General features: G+C 43.1%; 1 protein-coding gene across 1 annotated transcript in view; it reads left to right on the top strand.

Annotated features, from left to right (window-relative positions):
- The first annotated feature begins 11,562 nt into the window (after window positions 1–11,562).
- The window catches only part of DTD1 (D-aminoacyl-tRNA deacylase 1), a 173,169-nt gene continuing 162,555 nt past the window's right edge, over window positions 11,563–22,176 (top strand). The window contains exons 1-3 of the mRNA XM_054468180.2: window positions 11,563–11,778; window positions 17,399–17,489; window positions 19,683–19,918. Coding sequence (XP_054324155.1) covers window positions 11,736–11,778; window positions 17,399–17,489; window positions 19,683–19,918 — 370 coding nt within the window. The 5' untranslated portion in view covers window positions 11,563–11,735. The remainder of the gene's footprint in view (window positions 11,779–17,398; window positions 17,490–19,682; window positions 19,919–22,176) is intronic.

The following is a 22,176-nucleotide window of genomic DNA, read 5'->3' on the forward strand; positions in this document are numbered from 1 at the left end:
GTGCATGCCTGAATTCTCAGCTACTTGGGAGGTTGAGGCAGGAGAATCGCTTGAAACCAGGAAGCGGAGGTTGCAGTGAGCTGACAGAGTGAGACTCCATCTCAAAAAAAAAAAAAAAAAAAATCAATGCTAGAGGAAAAGAATGTGCCTTGCGACCCCATAGGAAGAGGGCTTTGGAAGCCTGTACCTGTTTTCCTTCAGACTTTGCCCTGTGCACTTCTTGTCTTTGCTGATTTTGTTTCATATCCTTTTGCTGTAATAAACCACAGACGTGACAATAACTATATGCTAAACCCTGTGAGTCCTCCCAGCAAATCACTGAACCTGGGGGTGATCTTGGGGACCCTGGACGTGCTACGCAGGCAAAGGCCACCCAGCTATGGAAGGAATACTATTATAGTCCCACTCTATATCTGTGACGCATAGAGGCTCAGGACTGTCAAGTATACTTTTCAAAAGTTAAAAACATGAGTCAAATACAAGAATGAGCAAAGGTCAAATATTTGTTCAACTCGTAAATGAGAAAACCAGCAGCATGGTAAAGCTGATTCAAAGAAGAAGAAAGGACCAGAGGTTATTTAGGCACTGGAGAAAAAAGTGTTAGAATAAGATTTCCGGTTAATGTTCTAGTGGGGATAAAGCCCTAAATTTTGGGTTATTATTTTTTAATGGACATAAATTATTTTTATTTTTATCCAACAAAAGTTTACAAGTTAAAATGAACCTTCACAAAATCCAAGCCTTTAATTAAAAGTAGGTGATGGTGCCTGGCTAATATAGCGAGACCCTGTCTCTATAAAAAATTAAAAAATCAGTGAGGTGCAGTGGTGCATACCTGTAGTCCCAGCTACTTAGGAGACTAAGGTGGGAGATCGCCTGAGCCTGGGAGTTCAAGGCTACAGTGAACAATGATCACACCACTGTACTCCAGCCTGGGTGACAGAACAAGACCCTGCCTCAAAAAAAAAAAAAAAAAAAAGTTGGCCAGGTGCACTGGCTCACACTTGTAATCCCAGCACTTTGGGAGGCCGAGGTGGGCTGATCACTTGAGGTCAGGAGTTTGAGACCAACCTGGCCAACATGGCAAAACCACGTCTCTACTAAAAATACCAATGTTAGCTGGGTATGGTGGAACGTAATCCCAGCTACTTGGGAGGCTGAGGCAGGAGGAACACTTGCACCCAGGAAGTGGAGGTTGCAGTGAGCTGAGATCATGCCACTGCACTCCAGACTGGGAAACAGATCGAGACTCTGTCTCAAAAAAAAAAGTAGATGATGAGTCAAACAAAGGTACCCTAATTAATTAAATACCCTAATTAATTAAATAATTCTTGAGTGAGCCCATTAAACACAGTGCCCCAAGATGACATTGAAAGAACTCACTACGTTTTTTGCTTTAGATTCCAAATTTCCGATAATTTCCCCTAACAGTATCCTGATGGAATTTGGTCATTGGAGGTCCCAGGACTCGGTGGGTTGCTCAGTGGCTGGGCTTGCCCTGTAGTTGCTGCCTCGCCAAACACTGTAGGTGAATCAAAGTAATATCCAAGGTGAGGAGGTATTTTGAGTGGAATTTCTGGCAGGACACGTGTAGTTGGGGATCAGGCACTTGGAGTTCACAGAGACTTTCTGGTGATTTCAAATCAGAGGACCATCTGGCCCTGTTTTTGGATTTTTTCATCTCAGATCCAGCATACTTCAAAGCAAACATGAGACTCTCCTGGACTAATCCATTTTCAGAGAAGAAAATGGCTCCCCAATTTGTGTGCTGATGGATTAGAGAAAAATGTTGAAATGCCTGATGTCAAAGAAGTGATGGAGTTAAGGTGCTCCTAGCAACAGAAACTCACCCAGATGGAATGAAAACCATGCTTTTTAGGGTGCTGTGCTCCCACGGGTTCTAGCACACACAGCACTGGGCTTTCAACCCTCTGGGGAGCTCTGCTTTAACTGCCTGAATTAGACTTTTAAGATTAATTATATGACCTATCATCATTTCCAAAATGACAGATATGGCCCAATCATATCTGTGTGGTTGTGAAAATATACTTAGATTGTTTGCTGCAAGATCGTTTTTTGAGTGCTCCAGTGTTATATTTACTCCTCACTGCAATCTTGAAGACAAGATATTATCCCCACTTTACAGATAAGAAGACTGAAGCTGAATCAGGCTAAGTCACATTTCCTAAGGTCATATAGAAAGTGGCAGAGCTAGCACAGAAGCCATGGTTTTTCTGGCACCAAAGCCTAAGCTTTTGGCACCATATGAACTTCCTCTCATAAAGCAAAGAAAGGGAGGTATTGACTATACGTTTTGAAAAGAAACACTGAAGACTTTTTACTTTTCTAAAATCCAAATGCCAGAGAGCTCCAGTTACCAGGATGTTTCATGCTTTCGTGAGAGCCAGAGAACAAGTCAGAAACTACCATCAGGGCTCTAATAAGAACAAAAGTGAAGTGGATTTAGGGTAAGTAGCAGTTTGGCCACACATTGTACCCACTGGCTTTATGTATTTGCTATCTAATGGAGTGGTGGTAGATGATTTGGGATACAACAGCATCTTGTATCATCAAAGAAAGGTTGAATACACAAAGGGAACTTTAGTATTAAATATATTTTATTTTATTCTAGTGGCAAAGGAAAAAGCTATATCCAGATATTAGTATTGTTTCTGTTTTTTTTTTTTTTTTTTGAGATGGAGTCTCTCTCTGTTGCCCAGGCTGGAGTGCAGTGGTGTGATCTTGCCTCTGCAACCTCCGCCTTCTGGGGTTCAAGCGATTCTCCTGCCTCAGCCTCCCAAGTAGCTGGGATTAGAGGCATGCGCACCACACCTGGCTAATATTTGTATTTTTAGTAGAGATGGGGTTTCACCATGTTGGCCAGGCTGGTCTCAAATTCCTGACCTCAAGTGATCCTCCCACCTCGGCCTCCCAAAATGCTGGGATTACAGGTGTGAGCCACCGTGCCTGGCTCAGATATTAGTATTAAACAGATGATGTCTCCCATAGTACAACTAATTCAGAAGCAGGAACACAAGCTAGGCAGTTCATTTTTTTCACTCATTCTTCCTTCACTTATTCATTCACATATTCATATCACATCTATAGAGTACCTTCAATGGTCATCACCCTGTAGGAACAGGAAAATAATTCTTAGATTCATAATTCATAGGGACTGTGTAAATAGTTATTCATGTCAGATTTATATTAGGTCAATAATATTTTCTATTTAAAATGATTGCAGCTGGGCACAGTGGCTCACACTTGTAATCCCAGCACTTTGGGAGGGCAAGGGGGGTGGATGGCTGGAGCTCAGGAATTAAAGGCCTTCCTGGGCAAAATGGTGAAGCCCGGTCTCTACCAAAAATACAAAAAACGTAGCTGGTCATGGTGGTGCACGTCTGTTGTCCCAGCTACTTGAGAGGCTGAGGTGGGAGAATCTCTTGAACTCAGGAGTCGGAGGCAGCAGTGAGCTGAGATCATGACACTGAACTCCAGCCGAGGCAACAGAGTGAAACCCGGTCTCAAAATAAAATAAAATGACTGGAAAAAGTTACTTCATTAGCATGGCAAATACTTCCACAGGAGTATTTACCCAAGTCTGAGGCCTCATTGAATCATGGCCCAGCTTCTTTCTCAGGGAGTGGGGCCCCATTTCTAAGGGAGTCTGAGCAAGAGCGCTGAGTGCAGTCGTGGACATGTCCGTCCCTTTCTGATGTCCCTTTCCCCCGTGAGCCATCTCGGACCACTCAGATGAATGATGGATGGTAGAACAACAAAGTGGAAAGAATTCAGTTCTGTGGCCTGTGGAGTACCATCCTAGCCCAGGAATTTATGAGAGAAAGAATCAACTTCTATGTAGTTTAAGCCATTGTTACTTGAGTCTCTGTTACAGTTTGTGTTGCTGTAAGCACATTCCACCTCCTCCTTAATTTATTTTTAAAAAGCAAACCTGGCTAGGCACGGTGGCTCATGCCTGTAATCCGAGCACTTTGGGAGGCCGAGGTGGGTGGATCATCTGAGGTCAGGAGTTTGAGACCAGCCTGGCCAACATGAAGAAACCATGTGTCTACTAAAAATACAAAAATCAGCCAGGCGTGATGGCGCACGCCTGTATCCCAGCTACTCGGGAGGCTGAGGCAGGAGAATCGCTTGAACTGGGAAGGTGGAGGTTGCAGCGAGCTGAGATCAAACCACTGCACTCCAGCCTGGGAGACAGAGTGAGGCTCCGTCTCAACAACAACAACAACAAAAGTGAACCTATCTTTCCATGGCAGAAGAATCACCTGTGTTTTCTGAGCATCCATGTCTTTTGAAGAAGAGTATGTATCTGCTCGTTCACTAACGGCGTTATGTCTCTCAAATGAGAAAGTTCTTTGTGTATGTGCAAGCACTTCACTTGCACATGCCATTGTTCTTAGGAGTAAAGTATGTTTTAGACATTCCTGAAAGCCAGATGTGCAATACCTTCTTCCTTTCTTTTTTTGTCTGTGGACACCAGATTTTGCTATGTTGCCCAGGGTGGTCTCAAATCCCTGGGCTCAAATAATCCTCCTGCTTCAGCCTCCTAAAGTGCTGGGATTATAAGTGTGAGGTACCATGGCTGGCCTCCTTCTTTCTTATAAATCCAGTCTTCTGTAGTCCTCCATCTGTGTTGCTTTCTTCACTATGGTAACCCAGGCAGTTACTCTTCCCATCAATACTTGCCTGTCCTTTGAAAGTAGGAATATAGGAATATACTTTTTTTTTTTTTAAATAGTGACAGGGTCTTGCTCTGTGACCCAGGCATTATAGCTCACTGTAGCCTTGAACTCCTGGGCTCAAGTGATCCTCTGCCTCATCCTCCTGAGTAGCTGGAGCTACAGGCACACACACCCATGCCTGGATAACTTTAAATTTTTTTTGTAGAGACAATCTTGCCATTTTGCCCAGACCATCTTGAACTCCTGGCTTCAAGTGATCCTCCTGCCTCAGCCTCCCAAAGTGCTGGGATTACAGATGTGAACCACTGCACCTGGCCTACATTGGTGTTAACATACTTCAGCAGGCCAGTTTAGCAGTGTGTATCAAAAAGGAAAATGGGCACAACCTTTCACCCAGCAATCCCACTTTCAAGAACTTAAAGAGATAAATGAAGAGCTGTAGGCAGAAGGTTCTTCATTGTAACTTGTTCAAAATGGCACGGAACTGAAATCAACCTTTTGAGAGACACTCCCGGCTGTCTTCCCAACATCCACTTCCCCCATTCCTGCTTTATAACAGACCCCTCAATCCACCCCACCATGTGCTTCAGGGGGACTAGCCTAGCTCCAGAGGGCAAGTCCTGATTGGTCCATGTCAGTATTTCTCGAAGATGGCACTGCTGGCATTGTGGACAGGATGATCCATTCTGCAGGCTGCCCCAGGTGTTGCAAGAGCTTGAGAATTTCAAGTCCCGTGGACACTGAATGCTACCAACAGCCTCCCAGCTCCAGATTTTCCTCCCTACACACATCCCGTGCACCCTGGAGAACTGTCTCCCCTGCAGGTGAGAACCTCTTGTCTGAGCCAGTCTTGGGTGAGAGTATGCCCCGTCTCCCTTACCAGTAATTCGCATAAGCATGGTGGTGTGACCTCATCGTGGTGAGTTAAGTAGGAGGGCCTCTGAGCAAGATACCCCAGCTTCAGTGGCAGGGCCAGGAAGAGATGGTCTGCTGTTCATCAGGACATTGTGTCTGGGTGGGGTGCCTAGAACAGCCACAGCCATCTCTCAGCCTTGTGGGGTGCCTGAGAAAAGCCAACATGCTGGGGTGATAGAGCAGAAAGAGGGAAAGAACTGGGCTCCTGATCTTGGTTAACTTTGGAGCTGTCTTGTCAGGTCAAATATATTTCTTCTTTCTCTTTTTCCTTTTTTTTTTCTTGTGGCACAAAGCACATAACGTACAATTTACCATGTTAACCATTTTATGTGTGCAGTTCAGTAGTGTGAAGCATATTGACATTGTTGTGAAACAGATCTCCAGACCTTTTTAATCTTGCAAATCTGAAATTCTGTACCCATTAAACAACAATTCCCTTTCTCCACTCCCCAGCCGCTAGTAACCACCATTCATCTTTCTGTTTCTATGAATTTGACTACTTCAGATATCTCATGTAAGTGGAATCATACAGTATTTGCCTTTTTTTGTGACTGGCTTATTTCAAGTAGCATAGTGTCCTTAAGGTTCATCCATATTGTAGCATTTGACAAGATTTCCTTCTTATTAAGGCTGGATAATAGTCCACTGTATGGATATACTATATTTGTTTATCCATTCATTTGTCAACAGGCATTTGAGTTGCCTCCACCTCTTAATCATTACAAATAGTGCAGCTTTGAACATGGATGTTCAAATATTTTTTGAGACCCTACTTTCAATTCTTTTGCACATATACTCAGCAGTGGGATTGCTGGATTATATGGTTGCTGGATTATTACTTCTATTTTTTATTTTTTGAGAAACCTCCATATTGTTTTCTATAGCAGCTGCACCATTTTACAGTCCTATCAATAGTGCACAAGGAGGGCTGGGCATGGTGGCTCACATCTGTAATCCCAGCACTTTGGGAGGCCAAGGCGGGTGGATCACAAGTTCAGGAGTTCGAGACCAGCCTGACCAACATGGTGAAACCCTGTCACTACTAAAAGTACAAAAATTAGCCGGATATGGTGGTGCGCGCCTGTAATTTCAGCTACTCAGCAGGCTGAGGCAGGAGAATCGCTTGAACCTGGGAGGTGGAGGTTGCAGTGAGCCGAGATTGTGCCGCTGCACTCCAGCCTGGGTGACAGAGCGAGACTCCATCTCAAAAAAAAAAAAAAAAAAAAAAAAGTGCACAAAGATTCCAATGAAATAACACATTTTTTTCTTTCTTTTCTTTTTTTTTTTTTTGAAATGGAGTCTCTGTTGCTCAAGATGGAGTGCAGTGGCATGATCTCGGCTCACTGCAAACTCCACCTCCCGGGTTCCCGCCATTCTCCTGCCTCAGCAGGGCATGGTGGTGGGCGCCTGTAGACCCAGCTACTCGGAAATAACACATTTCTTCAAAGTTTGAGCCATTTTGAGTTCCATGCAACCAAAAAACATCCCAACTGATCCAGACCTAAATGTTCGTCCATAGAAAAAATTGTTTAGGGGAATTACAATACATATATTAGCTCTTAGCATCTGCACATCTATTAATAGAGAAATACTGTAAATCCATGATACACTCTTAAGCCAAAAAATTGGCTTCTCACACTTATTCCTTTGGCACTATTACCTGAGCCCCAAGTACTGTGTTAGATGCTGAGGATTCAGTGGTAAGCATGAGAGACACAGGTAGAAGAACATAGCTTACCAGGCAAATAGAGTCATTGAAAGTCACCAGAAGATTATGAGAGAAAACCCATGGGACAAACATGAGAAAAACAGGGAGCAGGAACACCTACTTTTCTTGGTGTGGACAGAGAAGGTCTGTCTGAGGAGGTGGCATTGAAGCTGAAAACCTAAAGGCAGGAGAGGAGCATGTTGTACAAAGAGTGAATCAATGTAGAGGAACCTACCTGTTCCAGGTAGAGCAAGAGCAGATCCTAAAGTCCTGAGCTAGCAACCAATGACTATCTGAGGAATTTAAAGGTGGTCAGAGTCTGGATTGTTAAGACTTTATATTCTAAGAGCATCACTTTCATCTGTGCCTGGAGAATGGATCGGAGAAGGACAAAGGGGAAGTAGGAAGACCAGTGAGGAAGGTGTGGTAGAAATCCAAGTGGGAAAGAATGGTGGAGCAGGATGCTGCAGGAGGGATGGAAAGAAGAGGGCACTTTGGGATAGGTTTTGGAGAGGGAGAAGATTTGCTGATGGATGAGATACTTAGGGAATGAGGAAGACAGCAATCACAGGTCACTTCTGGCTCCAGTAAACAAGTGGAGCCACTTATTTAAGTGTGGATTTTCCAGGTGTGATGGCCCATGCCTGTAATCCCAGCACTTTGGGAAGCCACGGCAGGCGGATTACTTGAGGTCAGGAGTTTGAGAACAGCCTGGCAACATGGTGAAACCCCATCTCTACTAAAAATACAAAAATTAGCCGGGCATGGTGGCAGCACCTGTAATCCCAGCTACTCAGAAGTCTGAGGCAGGAGAATCGCTTGAGCCTGGAAGGCGGAGGTTGCAGTGAGCCAGAACGAGCCACTGCACTCCAGCCTGGGCGACAGAGCGAGACTCTGTCTCCAAAAAAAAAAAAAAAAGCTATGACTCTTATGGTGGAGTATGAAGGGCTTCGGGGTTCATTGAACACCAACTGGTGAATTGCAGTTCAACTCTGGCAGGAATCACCTGGAGTTAGAACAGATCCTGCAAGTTTAAGGGTACGTTTTCCAAAAAGATTGCCCTTATTTCAGGTGCCAACCATACTTGTGTGTCCCCAAACCACTTGTACTTCAGACCAACTGGCTACACAGTCAGGAGTATCCATGATCCCCTCAGGGTTGATAATGCACTAGAATGACTCATGGAACTGAAGAAAATGCTGTAATTATAATTTATAGTTTTATTATAAATAATACAAATTAGGACCAGCCAAATGAGATATGTTAGGCAAGGTCTGCGAGAGTACTAAACACAGAGCCTCTGTGCTTTCTCACTGCGGAATGAGATATGTTAGGCAAGGCCTGCGAGAGTACTAAACACAGAGCCTCTGTGCTTTCTCACTGCGGAATGAGATATGTTAGGCAAGGCCTGCGAGAGTACTAAACACAGAGCCTCTGTGCTTTCTCACTGCGGAATGAGATATGTTAGGCAAGGCCTGCGAGAGTACTAAACACAGAGCCTCTGTGCTTTCTCACTGCGGAATCAGGGCCATCACCCTCCCAGCACATCAATGTGTTCAGCAACCAGGAAGCTCAATGGAGCTTCAATGTCCAGAGTTTTTCCTGGGATTTCATCATTTAAGCATGACTGATTGAATCATTGGCCACAGGTTGAACTCAATCTCTGTCTTCTACCCCTCCCACAGGTTGGGCTGGCTCAGACATCCAGCCACGATTGGTCTTTCCAGTGACCAGCTCCCAATCTGAATTGTCTTGTTAGTAAACTCAGGAATAATCAAGGAGCTCATGAACAACAAAGATACTCCTGTCTCTTGAGAAATTCCAAGAATTTTAAAAGCTCCATGCCAGAAACCCAGAATTAACAAAGGCCAAAGTCTTTATTGTACCATAGGGGTGAACATTTTGAATTCCATTTTAAGTATGTTAACTTTTTTTTTTTTTTTTTTTTTTTTTTTTTGAGACACAGGTTTACTTTGTTACCCAGGCTGGAGTGCAGTGGCAGAGATCCCAGCCCACTGCAACCTCCGCCTCTGGGGTTCAAGCGATTCTTGTGCCTCAGCCTCCCAAGTAGCTGGGATTATAGGTGCCCACCACCACGCCTGGCTAATTTTTGTATTTTTAGTAGAGATGCGGTTTCAACATGTTGGCCAGGCTGGTCTTGAACTCCTGACCTCAAGTGATCCACCCGCCTCAGCCTCCCAAAGTGCTGGAATTACAGGCGTGAACCACCACGACCAGCCCAATTTTCCCTTTTTTATTCTTATTCTTTCAGGAGTGCACAATGGAGTTTTCCAGGGGCTCCGTGGCATATAGTGACTTCATTGCTCTGATATTCATATGTAGGGGATTTATTATTGCTATTTTTAAATGCATTAATAAATCTATGTTAACTATTTCTCTTAGTTAAAAACAGTAAACATTTTTAGATACAATCCACCTAAACAAAAGCTATACTTTGGGCCCAATAATTTTTAAGAATGTAAAGCGATCCTGTGATCAAAATATCGAGACCTGCTGATTTAATTTTTCAAAAACTCAAATTTTACCAATTGTTCCAATAATAAGCTTTTCTTTTTCCTTATTTTTCTGGCCAGGATACCACCCAGGTTAATTTAGTTTTCCTGTCTTTTTTTTTTTTTTTTTGAGACAGAGTCTTGCTTTGTCACCCAGGCCGGAGTGCAGTGGTGCGATATCGGCTCACCGTAACCTCCGCCTCCCGGGTTCAAGCAATTTTCTTGCCTCAGCCTCCTGAGTAGCTGGGATTACAGGCATGCACTGCCATGCCTGGCTAATTTTTGTATTTTTGGTAGAGACGGGGTTTCACCATGTTGGCCAGGCTAGTCTTGAACTCCTGACCTCCAGTGATCCGCCCACCTTGACCTCCCAAAGTGCTGGGATTACAGGTAGTTTCCCTGTCTTTTAAAAAGTCCGTGGCTGGGCGCGGTGGCTCATGCCTGTAATCCCAGCACTTTGGGAGGCCAAGACGGGCGGATCACCTGAGGTCGGGAGTTCAAGACCAGCCTGACCAACATGGAGAAACCTTATCTTTAATAAAAATACAAAATTAGCTGGGCGTGGTGGCGCATGCCTGTAATCCCAGCTACTCGGGAGGTTGAGGCAGGAGAATTGCTTGAACCCAGGAGGCAGAAGTCATGGTGTGCCGAGATCACGCCATTGCACTTCAGCCTGGGCCACAAGAGCAAAACTGCATCTCAAAAAAAAAAAAAAAAAAAAAAAATCCTCCTTTATTCTCGGAATCCTACCTAGTTATTTTGTAGAAGTTTCCTCAATTTATTTTTGTCTCATGTTTCATCATGATTGGATTCAGGTTATACATTATTTGGCAGAAATACCACAAGATTGATGTTGTGTCCTTCCCAGTGCTATATCAGGAGGCACATGATGTGTTGTTACTGGTTATGTTAACTTTGACAACGTTATTAAGGCAATTTAGTATTCAGTATTTAATAAACAAGCACACTAGTTTGTAGTCTTTTCTGGGCAAGTGAGGGTTTCTTCTCAATTTCAATGCCTTTTCTATGCCCACCAATGCTATTAGTCACCTTTAAGGTGAAGACTGCTGAGATGGAATTATTTTTAGCAATGATAATAATTTGTTGGGGTAATAGTTGTACAGCCCTTTGCCGCCATCTAAGCACTTTTACGTGGTTTGGTTCATTTAAATCTAACAACCCAGTGAGGGGGCCAATTATTAGTATTTGTATTACATGAGAAATTAGAATTCTAGAATCACATACCTATTTATTATCATGACATGGCTAAGTCGAATTAATAGTGAGATAGTTAAATGGCTATTTTAGGCAGCAGATCCTTTTGTATGTGGTATCTGAAAAGCCACTGAGGCAGGAAGACAAGGAAGAAGAATTTGGGAGGATCTGCGTGCAGAGGAGTGGAAAAGAGGAAAGAGGAATACAATTAGAAATAGGATTCAGGCTGAATTTAAAGGCTTAGTGATGACAGGTTCTTAGGTTCGGGTATGTGGGAGAAAAAAACCAGCGTAGAGACTACCTTCGGGGCAGAGTGGGTTCTGGGCACTGGGTAGGGGCTGGGCCCGGGATGGGTGGGATCAAAGGGCTCTGGCGGGACCCAGATGTGGGTGGGGCAGGGCCGAGCGTGGGGACTGGGCTTTTCAATGACGGGCGGGGTTACGGTTGGGCAGCAGATGGGCGTGGCAGGCATAGGCGGAGTCAATCTATGAGTGGGTGGGCCTATCGCCAGGCCGAGAGTGGGCGTGGCCGACGTGGGGTGGGCAGCAGCCGACCGAGTCGGACCGGCCCGTTGGGCGCGCTTCCGGGTGTCACCTCCAGAGGGCGCCGGCCGCGGAGCCGCCCTCAGAGTCGCTAGGCCGGACGCAGCGCGGCGCCGCCCCACTCGCCCCAGCCGCCGCCATGAAAGCCGTGGTGCAGCGCGTCACCCGGGCCAGCGTCACAGGTCAGTCGGGCGGGGCCGGGGCCGGGCCCGGGCCGGGGAGGAGCCGCCCCTGACCCCCGCGACCGGCTGTCCTGCGTGGGGGGTCTTCCTGCGCCATCCTCGGGGCCGCTGCGGCCCCTCCGCGAGCCTGGTCCCCTTCGCGAGCTTGGTCCCCGCAGCCGCGAGTCCCCTGGGCCGGCTTCGGGGCAGCGCGGCGGCCGGAGAGCCCCCTGCACGTGCCCGGCCGGCCCCGGCGCGCCCCTGGCTTCCGGCTCTCGGCAGCGGGTGCAGGACCAGCGCGCCTCATTCTCAGCACCTTTGTCCTGAGTGCGGGATGGCGGAGCCTCGGAGCATCCCCGTGGCCCGCTGTTCAGGGAGTGTTGATGAACCACGCTTAGAGCATTTCCGGAGCAGGCACTCCTCCCTTTTCACTGCTGTATTTTAAATGTTCAATTTTTGCCCATTTTTACGTATTCCAGTTTTTATGGGGCTTGACTCAGGATGAAATGCACAGATGCGAAGAGTTGCTCCTTGGGCTGAGCTTTGACAGTTGCGTGCACGCACGTGACTGGAGCCCAGGCTGGATGAGGGGCGCCACCTGCCCAGGACGCCCCTCGCCCTCGCCCGCTGAACTCTGCGCGGAGGGGTCGGGATCTAAATAATTCAAGATGAAAACATTTCTTTTTTTCTTGTGGACCAAGCTACCCGACCCCTGGTCATCACTCGAGCACTTTAGTCTCGGTTGGGCATCAGAGGTCCAGATGATTAGTGTAGATAATGTAGTCGTTTTAAGAAAACCACGGTACGAAAGTTATTTTTTAAAAAACATTTAAGTGACAAGCTTTATATTGTCTTTAGTCTTTTCTGTCTTTATTGGCACAACTATATTGTTTCAGTTCAAATAATTTCAGATATCCTGTCCTTGGAGCCAGTCTGCACCAAATATGTGTTCTTGTGTCCACAAAAGTATGAATTAAAAACAAAACAGGCCAGGGGCTGTGGCTCACACCTGTAATCCCAGCTCTTTGGGAGGCCAAGGCGGGCAGATCACCTGAGGCCAGGAGTTCGAGACCAGCCTGGCCAACATAGAGTAACCCCATCTCTACTACAAATACAAAAATTAGCCGGGAGCAGTGGTGGGTGCCTATAATCCCAGCTACTCGGGAGGCTGAAGTAGGAGAATCGCTTGAACCTGGGAGGCAGAGGTTGCAGTGAGCCGAGATTGTGCCACTAACCTCCAGCCTGGGAGACAGAGCGTGACTCTGTCTCAAAACAACAACAAACAAACAAAACCCCAAAACAAAAAACAAAACAAAAACAACAAAAACCCCTGAAGAAACAACCAAACCCACCAAAACCATATATTTAAATCTAAGAGTCTATTTTTCAATCCCGCCTAATGATTTCTAAGCTGTTCTGGTAGCTTTGGTTTTAGAAATGGTCCTGGAATAATAGGGAATAGAGTAGCACTGGGATTTAGGAATTTTAAAGCTTTTATAACATTTCTGTAAATATTTAAATTCATGAAAACTGGGAAAATTCATAGATGAAAGATGTTTTGCGTTATTGAGAAGAATCTTGCAGTCTGCTGCTGTGTGTGGTCATCACTGACAGATTTAAATTTTGATCTCTCTCCTGAACTCTCCACCCTGCTAATCTGGAATATTGAAAATGTGTATTCTGTGAGATGTGCTGAATAGAGTTTGGGTTATTTTGGTTCATTAAGTAAGTTATATGCTTTCAGTTAAAACAACCAAACCTGCATATTAAAAAAGATAAGGGTGTTAATTATGGGAAAGTGTAAATAATTCGGGAATTCTGGGTTGGGGAACTGTGGAATTCTGTTAGAAGGGCCCTCTACTTATGCAGGCCTTCTAGTTGCATTGTAATGGAAAGAGATTTTCTGATTCCTTTAAAATGTGGCGGGTTTCACTGAAATGTGGCTGTGTTTGAATGGCATTTTATTTTAGGGGTTCTAAAATGTTAACTTCCTGTTTTATGGTCAGGACAGCATAGAATATCAGGAGTCACACATTTTATTTTATTTTAAAATAGTTGGTTGACGTCACACTTATTTTAAATTTATGTATTTATGGTTTGTTTGTTTTAGAGATGGGGTCTTGCTCTGTTACCCAGGCTGGAGTGCAGTGGCACTATTATAACTTACTACAACCTCAAACTCTTGGGCTCAAGTGATCCTTTAGCCTCAGCATCCTGAGTAGTTAGACTATAGGCATGTGCCACCACTATGTCCAGCTTAGGAGTCACACATTTTACTATGTGGTATATTCAATTTATGTGATTGGTCAAACACATTTTTTTTATAGTAACCCATTAATATAATTTGATGCCCAGTCCATCAGATTTCTCCAATTGGCTAATTGGTTTTGTTTTTGTTTTGAGAGAGTCTTGCTCTGTTGCCCAGGCTGGAGTACAGTGGTGCCATCTCTGATCACTGCAGCCTCTGCCTCCTGGGTTCAAGCAATTCTCATGCCTCTGTGTCCTGAGTAGCTGGGCTTACAGGTGCACGCCACTGTGCTTGGCTAATTTTTTTGTATTTTTAGTGGAGACAGGGTTTTGTCATGTTGACTAGGCTGGTCTCAAACTCCTGGCCTCAAGTGATTTGCCTGCCTCGGCTTCCCAAAGTGCTGGGATTACAGGCATGAGCCACCGCACCCAGCTTGATCAAACACATTTTGATGCCTTAGGTTGGGTATTGTGATAATCTGATTTTTAAAAGTTTATTATGGCACATTTCAAACATATTAACAGATGGAATAGTGCAATAACCCCCATGTCCCATCATTCAGTGTCAGCAGCTAAAATTTGATGTCCATAAACAGTGTTGGAAGAGGATCTAAAATGTTTGGGTTTAACTAGGTTAACTTTAAAGGTTATGAATTCTTGAAGTAGAGATCTCAGGTCTGATGCCACTAGTAGGTAGAAAAATTGACCAAACATCTCAGGTCTTTTCCAGCCCTTTGATCTTTTGTTCAAAGTGGTGATTCTCAGATTTTTTTCCCTTGGTGATCCATTTACTTATAATAAAAAATCCTTTTGAATCTCCTAGTCCTTCTACTTGTCCCTGGAGGGGGGACAAAACTGCTCCAAAATAAGACAGCAGTCTCTGTGTCATATATAGACTTTGGGCCATAATTTGTTTCATGTTAAGATAATTATAAAACTGTCAAAATTCTTTGACAGTGATTCTAGAATCTACTCTAAGCAGATAATCCTAACTGTAGAAAAGGCTTTAGTGTACAAAGATTTTCACTATACTGTTATTTATTGAGGTGAAAATTTTGAAAGAAGCCATATGTCCAGCAAAATGGAATGGTTAATCAGTCTCCTCGATGAGATGAATCTATTAAAAGGTGTTTAGGAAAAGGTTATGACATGAAAAAATTCTTATGCAATATTATTATAAAAATTTACATGCAACATTATTATAGTAGTTGAAAACAAATATGAATTAAAATGTATGAATAGATAAAATATTAAAAGGAAATCATTAAAATATTAAAGTACTTACCTTTGTTCTTTTTTTCGTGTTTCTCATATTTTCTAAAATATATAATCCTTACTTCGATGATAGATATAACTTCATGACCTTTATTTTTTAAAACATACTTTGGGAAAAATTTAGAAAGTATATCAACATAGAAAGTAATGTTGATTTATTCAAAGAACGAATAAAGCCAAAGGCTTTTTCTGAAGCAATGCAAATGAGCAAACCAACCCCCAATTGTTTACTGCCTATGTCAGGATAGATTATTTCTATTTCAGCTTTTGAGGCAGTGGCTCAAAGGACAATAAGTCACACACACATAGTTCGTTATAAGAAAAGCAGCACAGAAGAAAAGATTTAAAAATTTTTAGCATAAAAATAAAGAAATTAAGCATTACTGATATTTCAGGAATGGATTGATGTGCTCTGCTGGGATCTGAATAGCAGGTGGTCTCTTGCCATTACAACTGAAGAAAGAGGGAGGTTTCTCACTCTTTCTTTAGCAGTGTATTGCAACATGGCATAGTCTTTGCTACTGTGTTAGTTATATTTATAGCTATTATCCTGCAGAAGCAAGCAAACAACAAGAAAATGGCTGAGTTGACCCTTCTATTCCAATTAGAACATTAGGTCAGTACAAGATGAAGTAGTAAAACAACATAATCTAATAAGATTGGCAAATAATTGGCAAAAAATAGAAAATTTTAAAGAGCACCACTTGAAATACAGATTTAGCTGGGTATGTTGGCATGCATCCATAGTCCCAGCTACTCTGGAAGCCCAGGCAGGGAGGATTGCTTGAGCCCAGGGGTTCTGGGCTATAGTACGCTATGCTGACCTGCTGTCATACCAAAGTTCTGCATCAATATGGTGAGTTCCCAGGACCAGAGGACCATCAGGAGGGATGGACCAGCCTAGGTTGGACATAGAGCAGGTCAGAACTCCTGTGCTGATTAGTAGTGGAATTGCACCTGTGAATAGTCACTGCACTCCAGCTTGGACAACATAGAGAGATCCTGCCTCTTAAAAAGACAAACAAATGAAAAAAACCAGGAATTCTCCATCATAAAGATGCACTTTTTTTTTTTTTTTTTGAGATGGAGATTCACTCTTGTCACCCAGGCTGGAGGGCTGGAGTGCAATGGTGTGATCTTGGCTCACTGCAATCTCCACCTTCTGGATTCAAATGATTCTCCTGCCTCAGCCTCCTGAGTAGCTGGGATTACAGGCGCCCGCCACCATGCCCGGCTAATTTTTGTATTTTTATTAGAGATGGGATTTCGCCATGTTGGCCAAGCTGATCTCGAACTCCTGACGTCATGTGACTGCCTGCCTCAGCCTCCCAAAGTGCTGGGATTATAGGCATAAACCACCATACCCGGCCCATAATGATGCATCTTGCTACCATTTGAGATATTGTCTAGTGGTAGTAGGGCATACATTTGGTTGTAAATACATATACAAATGTTAGGAGTATGTGCTTAGAGCCTTTTTTTTTCAAATGGACAAGATGCATGATTGAAAAATATTTGGAGATCATTGGCTTAGAATGTAACCGCAAAACTAAACTGGGAAATAATAGCAGTTTGATGAGTTGAAGCTTAACACATAAATTGTGATTTTTATGTATTATGTATTTGTCCTCATAGTAAGTAGGAAAATCATTTATGATATGAACATTTTCCACTTTGTGCTTCCTGTATACTGTGTTACCATATTTTTTTGATTTTCTGCAAAAGGCAGGAATCTCTTTTCTGAGAATTAATATAGCTGAGCTGGCTTCTCTGGGGGAGGAAAACACAGTTCTGTTTTTATAGATGGGCAAACTTGACCATAGAAAATTTTGGGTGTCTTACCCAAGGTAACATAGATGAAATATGGCCCTAAGATCCTGCTTAATGGTTGTTCACTTTACAGCTCTCATTCATTCCAGAGATAAAATCAGAATGGATGGGAATTGTTATCATCTCACTGCATTTATGTAACTCTTTTCATTTTCGAATACATACTGACTTTAACCAAAGAAGTTATAAGAAGTATGTATGATGTTTAAAATACTCCTATGGTTACTTAAAAGTGCTTTATGACCTTGTTTGGTTCTGAGTTCTTCTCTCCCTTTTGATTCCTTTCTAGTTGGAGGAGAGCAGATTAGTGCCATTGGAAGGGGCATATGTGTGTTGCTGGGTATTTCCCTGGAGGATACGCAGAAGGAACTGGAGCACATGTAAGATGCATTTCTGTCATTGCTGTTTGAGTGGGCTATGTGGTGGTGGTTATGCTGGGAACTTCCATAGTACTTTGTGCCTGTGAAGTGAGCCCCTGTCACTTTTAACCATTGTCGCATTGGATGTAGTATGGTTATCTCCGTGTTTCAGAGAAGGAGACTGAGGAAGAATGATCTGGGAGACCTCAATGCTAAGTCAGCCTTAGAGCAGGAGCACCGCCTATCCTCTGTCTGTTTGCTACTATGGCCTCAGAGCATGCCTCTTGTTTTCTTAACGCAAAAACCAAGCCTCTTTTCTTATGTTTGGTTTCTCTTTTTTAAATTGGGCAATGTTATCTGGGCACTATGTATTTTTAGAATGTCTGCTAGCTCGCTGTGCACATAGGGATCTAGAACTCAGAGAGGTTAAATTCCTTGCCCCAGTTCATGCACACACACTTAGCAAAAAGCCTGAGCCCCAGTTAGAGTCTGGGCTCCCTGACCTTGAAGCCAATGATCTTTTTACTAAGGTGGTGGCGGGGGTTGAGGAGCAGGGGTTGCCGTTGCTGCTGCCTGCCCGGCTCTCTGAGTTTACAGATGGGCAAACTCGACTACAGAAAGGTTTAGGTGTCTTAGCCAAGGCAGCATAGATGAAATATGGCCCTAAAATCCTGCTTAATGATTGTTCACTTTATAGCTCCCATTCATTCCAGACATAAAATCAGAATGTGCCCTCCGTGCACCTCCTCCCCTCCATTACCACGGGGCACTTTTACTTTAGATGCTGGATCCATTTATTCTGGCTCTTGGTGCTCAGAGCTTGTGTATAACCCTGCCCAACTGATTCTTTTGTGTTAGATTGAAAATCAGACTTGAAAATGAATTCCTGCTAAGGTGTTGATGATGGATAACTATCATTCAATACTACTTCAGTGATGGTGGTATTTTAGTAGCTGTCCCCTGGATACTCAAAGAAGTTGTAGAATGGTGTAATGGCTAAAAACTGAGGCTGTGGGTTTGAATGTCTTTATGGCTCTGACATACTACAGAGCTAATACTTAGCCTGGTGCTTAAGAGATGTGATTCAACATAAGACAAGTCTTGGCTGTGGAGAGGGGGTAATGAGTAGCACCTGTCCCTGAGGATGCCCATATTAAGAGCCAGTGAATTAGTATTTATAGAGTCTTTGAAACTGTCATCTACTTAACATCATCCAGAAGGGTGGCTCTCAAATGATGGGATTTCAGCTTTCATGCTGGTGGTTCTCTGCTGTGCTTCTCAAATCTGACCCTATAGATGTCACCTGGTCGACTTTCTTGCCATGGTGACTATCCTTCTTCATCCACATGTATAGGGAGAGCCCCTCTGGGGCTTAAGGAGCTTGTGACATAGTTGTCAAGGTGTCTTTCTCCAGATCTTTTTGCATATTTGCAATAACCATGATTTTTCTCTCAGTGTATTTGCTGAATTGTTCTTTTTTTTTGTTTTTTTTCTTTTGAGACAGAGTCTCCCTCTGTCGCCCAGCCTGGAGTGCAGTGTTGCAGTCTTAGCTTACTGCAATCTCTGCCCCCTGGTTCAAGCGATTTTTGTGCCTAAGCCTCCTGAGTAGCTGGGATTAAAGGTGCCCGCCACCATGCCTGGCTAACTTTTGTAGTTTTAGTAGAGATGGGGTTTCTCTATGTTGGCTAGGCTGGTCTCGAACTCCTGACCTCAGGTGATCCACCCACTGTGGCCTCCCAAAGTGCTGGGAGGACAGGCGTGAGCCACCGTGCTCAGCTGAATTATTCATTTTGAGTAGCTCCAAGAAGGGGTATAAAAATGGATGTCATTTATCCTAATGTGATGAATTCGTTCATGAAAAATTACAATTGGACCCATGTTTTGACATATCCCCGACCTAAAGGAGCAGAGAATAGGTGGTTGTCATCTTATCCCCAGTTCTCACCAGTAGCTGCTGTGAACTGGAGCGACTGGCAAAAAAGAAGCAATCTCAAAACAACTGTGTGAGGTAGAACTGTTATTATTCTGTATCGCAACTGAGGACACTGAAGCACAGGGTGGATAAGTGACTTGCCTGAGGTCATGCCTCCTGTCAGGGATGGAGTCATCATTATGTCCTTATTTGGCCGGAAGCTGGTGACATTTTTGGGGTATGGAGTGTGTTGGGGGGCTTGTGATCTCTCAGGTAGCTCTCACTGCTCTTTTTCCCCTTAGGGTCCGAAAGATTCTAAACCTGCGCGTATTTGAGGATGAGAGCGGGAAGCACTGGTCGAAGAGTGTGATGGACAAACAGTACGAGATTCTGTGTGTCAGCCAGTTTACCCTCCAGTGTGTCCTGAAGGGAAACAAGCCTGATTTCCACCTAGCGATGCCCACGGAGCAGGCAGAGGGCTTCTACAACAGCTTCCTGGAGCAGCTGCGTAAAATGTACAGGCCGGAGCTTATCAAAGGTAAGCAGGAGAGCCACATCCAGGAAGGGGTCTTTGAGAGACTCCTGGATGGAGAGAAAAAAGAAGCTGCAACTCAGCATCTCCTTTCCTGGAAAGTCATTGTTTATGCTTGTTACTTACTTAGAACCACATACTAGCTGCTGCTATTGCTGCTGTTGTACTTAACACATGTCCTCAGAATGCTCCTGCTGGCATTTGCCCTCCTCCCTTCTTCTGTTCACATTTTGAAAATGTTTGGGAACCCAGAGGTGTGGCTAATACAGTGGTATTTCTTTGATTGTTTAGCTTAGCCCTGTCCAATAGAAGCCTCAAATGTGAGAAGCCTCAAATGTGTGCAAGCCTCAAATGTGAGCCAAATATGTCATTTTAAGTTCTTGTAGCCACATTTTAAAAAGTAAAAAGAAATAGGTGAAATTAATTTAAAATATATTTTATTTAACTGAATATATTCAAAATATGATTTTACTATGTAATCATTACAAGCAATGATGAGGTAGTTTACATTCTCTTTTTTTTTCTAAATAAAGACTTTATTTGATTAGAGCAGTTTTAGGTTCACAGTAAAACTGAGAGGAAGGTACAGAGATATTCCATATATCCCTGCCCCCACATGCATAGCCTCCCTCATTATCAACATCCCCCACTAGAGTGCTGCATTTGTTACAACTGATGAACCTAAGTTCATTGTTGGATTGTAACAGTTGTTCATGGCACATCATTATCACCCACAGTCTCCTGTTTACACTAGGGTTCACTCTAATATTCTGTGGGTTTGGGCAAATTTATAATGACATGTGTCTACCATTACAGTATCATACAGAGTATTTTTTGTTTTATTTTTATGATTTTGTTTCTTTTTCTGTTCTGGCTTCTCAATAAGATTTTTTTGACCTAGTCTCATAGACTCTGTCTTTTAGTAGATGAGAGGAAGTGTGTGTATGTGTGTGTGTTTGTGTGTGTGTGTATGTGTGTGTATATAGAGGGAGCTGTAGATGGTGTTTTTATTCTCCTAATGGTTATTTCTAAGTTTTTAACATTCATGAATAGTTACAAAAATTTCTATCAAAATTTATAAGGATCTTAGCATATTTGAACATCCCCTTTTCCTTTCTAGTTCCACTTTTTAAAATAACTTTATTGAGATATAATACACATACTATACAATTCACCCATTTAAAGTGTACAAGTCAATTTTTTTAGTTTATTAAGAGTTGTGCAACCATTGCCACAATCTAATTTTACAACACTTTTATCCCACTTAAAAGAAATCCTGTACTCATCAACAGTACTAGCCTACTCCCACTCTCTTCTTTGTTGCCCCAGTCCTAGGTAGCCATTAATCTAATTTCCATCTCTTTAGATTTGTCTATTCTGAACATTTTATGTAAATGGAATTATATAATGTGTGGTTTTGTTCCTGGCTTCTTTCACTTAGCATAATGTTTTCAAGGTTCATCCATGTTGCCACTTTTCTTTTCATCATAATCATAATCACTTTTAATCATAATTTATTTATAATCTGTAACTGGCTGTATTTGATAATATATTTTATCAATTTCTGTGGTCACCAACCTGTCTTGCTTCCTTCTTTGGGCTCTTCTTTCTGAAGTACAGTCTATGATATATCAGTTGTTTACTAAGAGTCTGTTAGTAGAACATAGTCATTGTAGGTTTTAAAATGTTTTTATTTTGCCTTAATTTTTTATGATTGCTTAGCTGGGCATGGAATCCTAGCTTGACAGTTGTTTTCTCCTAACATTTTGTCTTTTTTAAAAAAATTATTATTATACTTTAAGTTCTGGGGTACATGTGCAGAACGTGCAGTTTTGTTACATAGGTATACATGTACCATGGTGGTTTGCTGCACCCATCCACCCGTCACCTACATTAGTTATTTCTCGTAATGCTATCCCTCCCCTAGCCCCTCACCCCTCAACAGGTCCTGGTGTGTCCATGTGTTCTCCTTATTCAGCTCCCACTTATGAGTGAGAACATGTGGTGTTTGGTTTTCTGTTCTTGTGATGGTTTGCTGAGAATGATGGTTTCCAGCTTCATCCATGTCCCTGCGAAGGACATGAACTCATCCTTTTTTATGGCTGCATAGTATTCCATGGTGTGTAGGTGCCACCTTTTCTTTATCCAGTCTATCACTGATGGACATTTGGGTTGCTTCCAAGTCTTTGCTATTGTTGAAAGTACGGCAGTAAACATACATGTACATGTGTCTTTATAGTAGAATGATTTATAGTCCTTTGGGT

The sequence above is a fragment of the Pongo pygmaeus genome, chromosome 21 (assembly GCF_028885625.2).
Source record: "Pongo pygmaeus isolate AG05252 chromosome 21, NHGRI_mPonPyg2-v2.0_pri, whole genome shotgun sequence".
Taxonomy (NCBI): domain Eukaryota; kingdom Metazoa; phylum Chordata; class Mammalia; order Primates; family Hominidae; genus Pongo; species Pongo pygmaeus.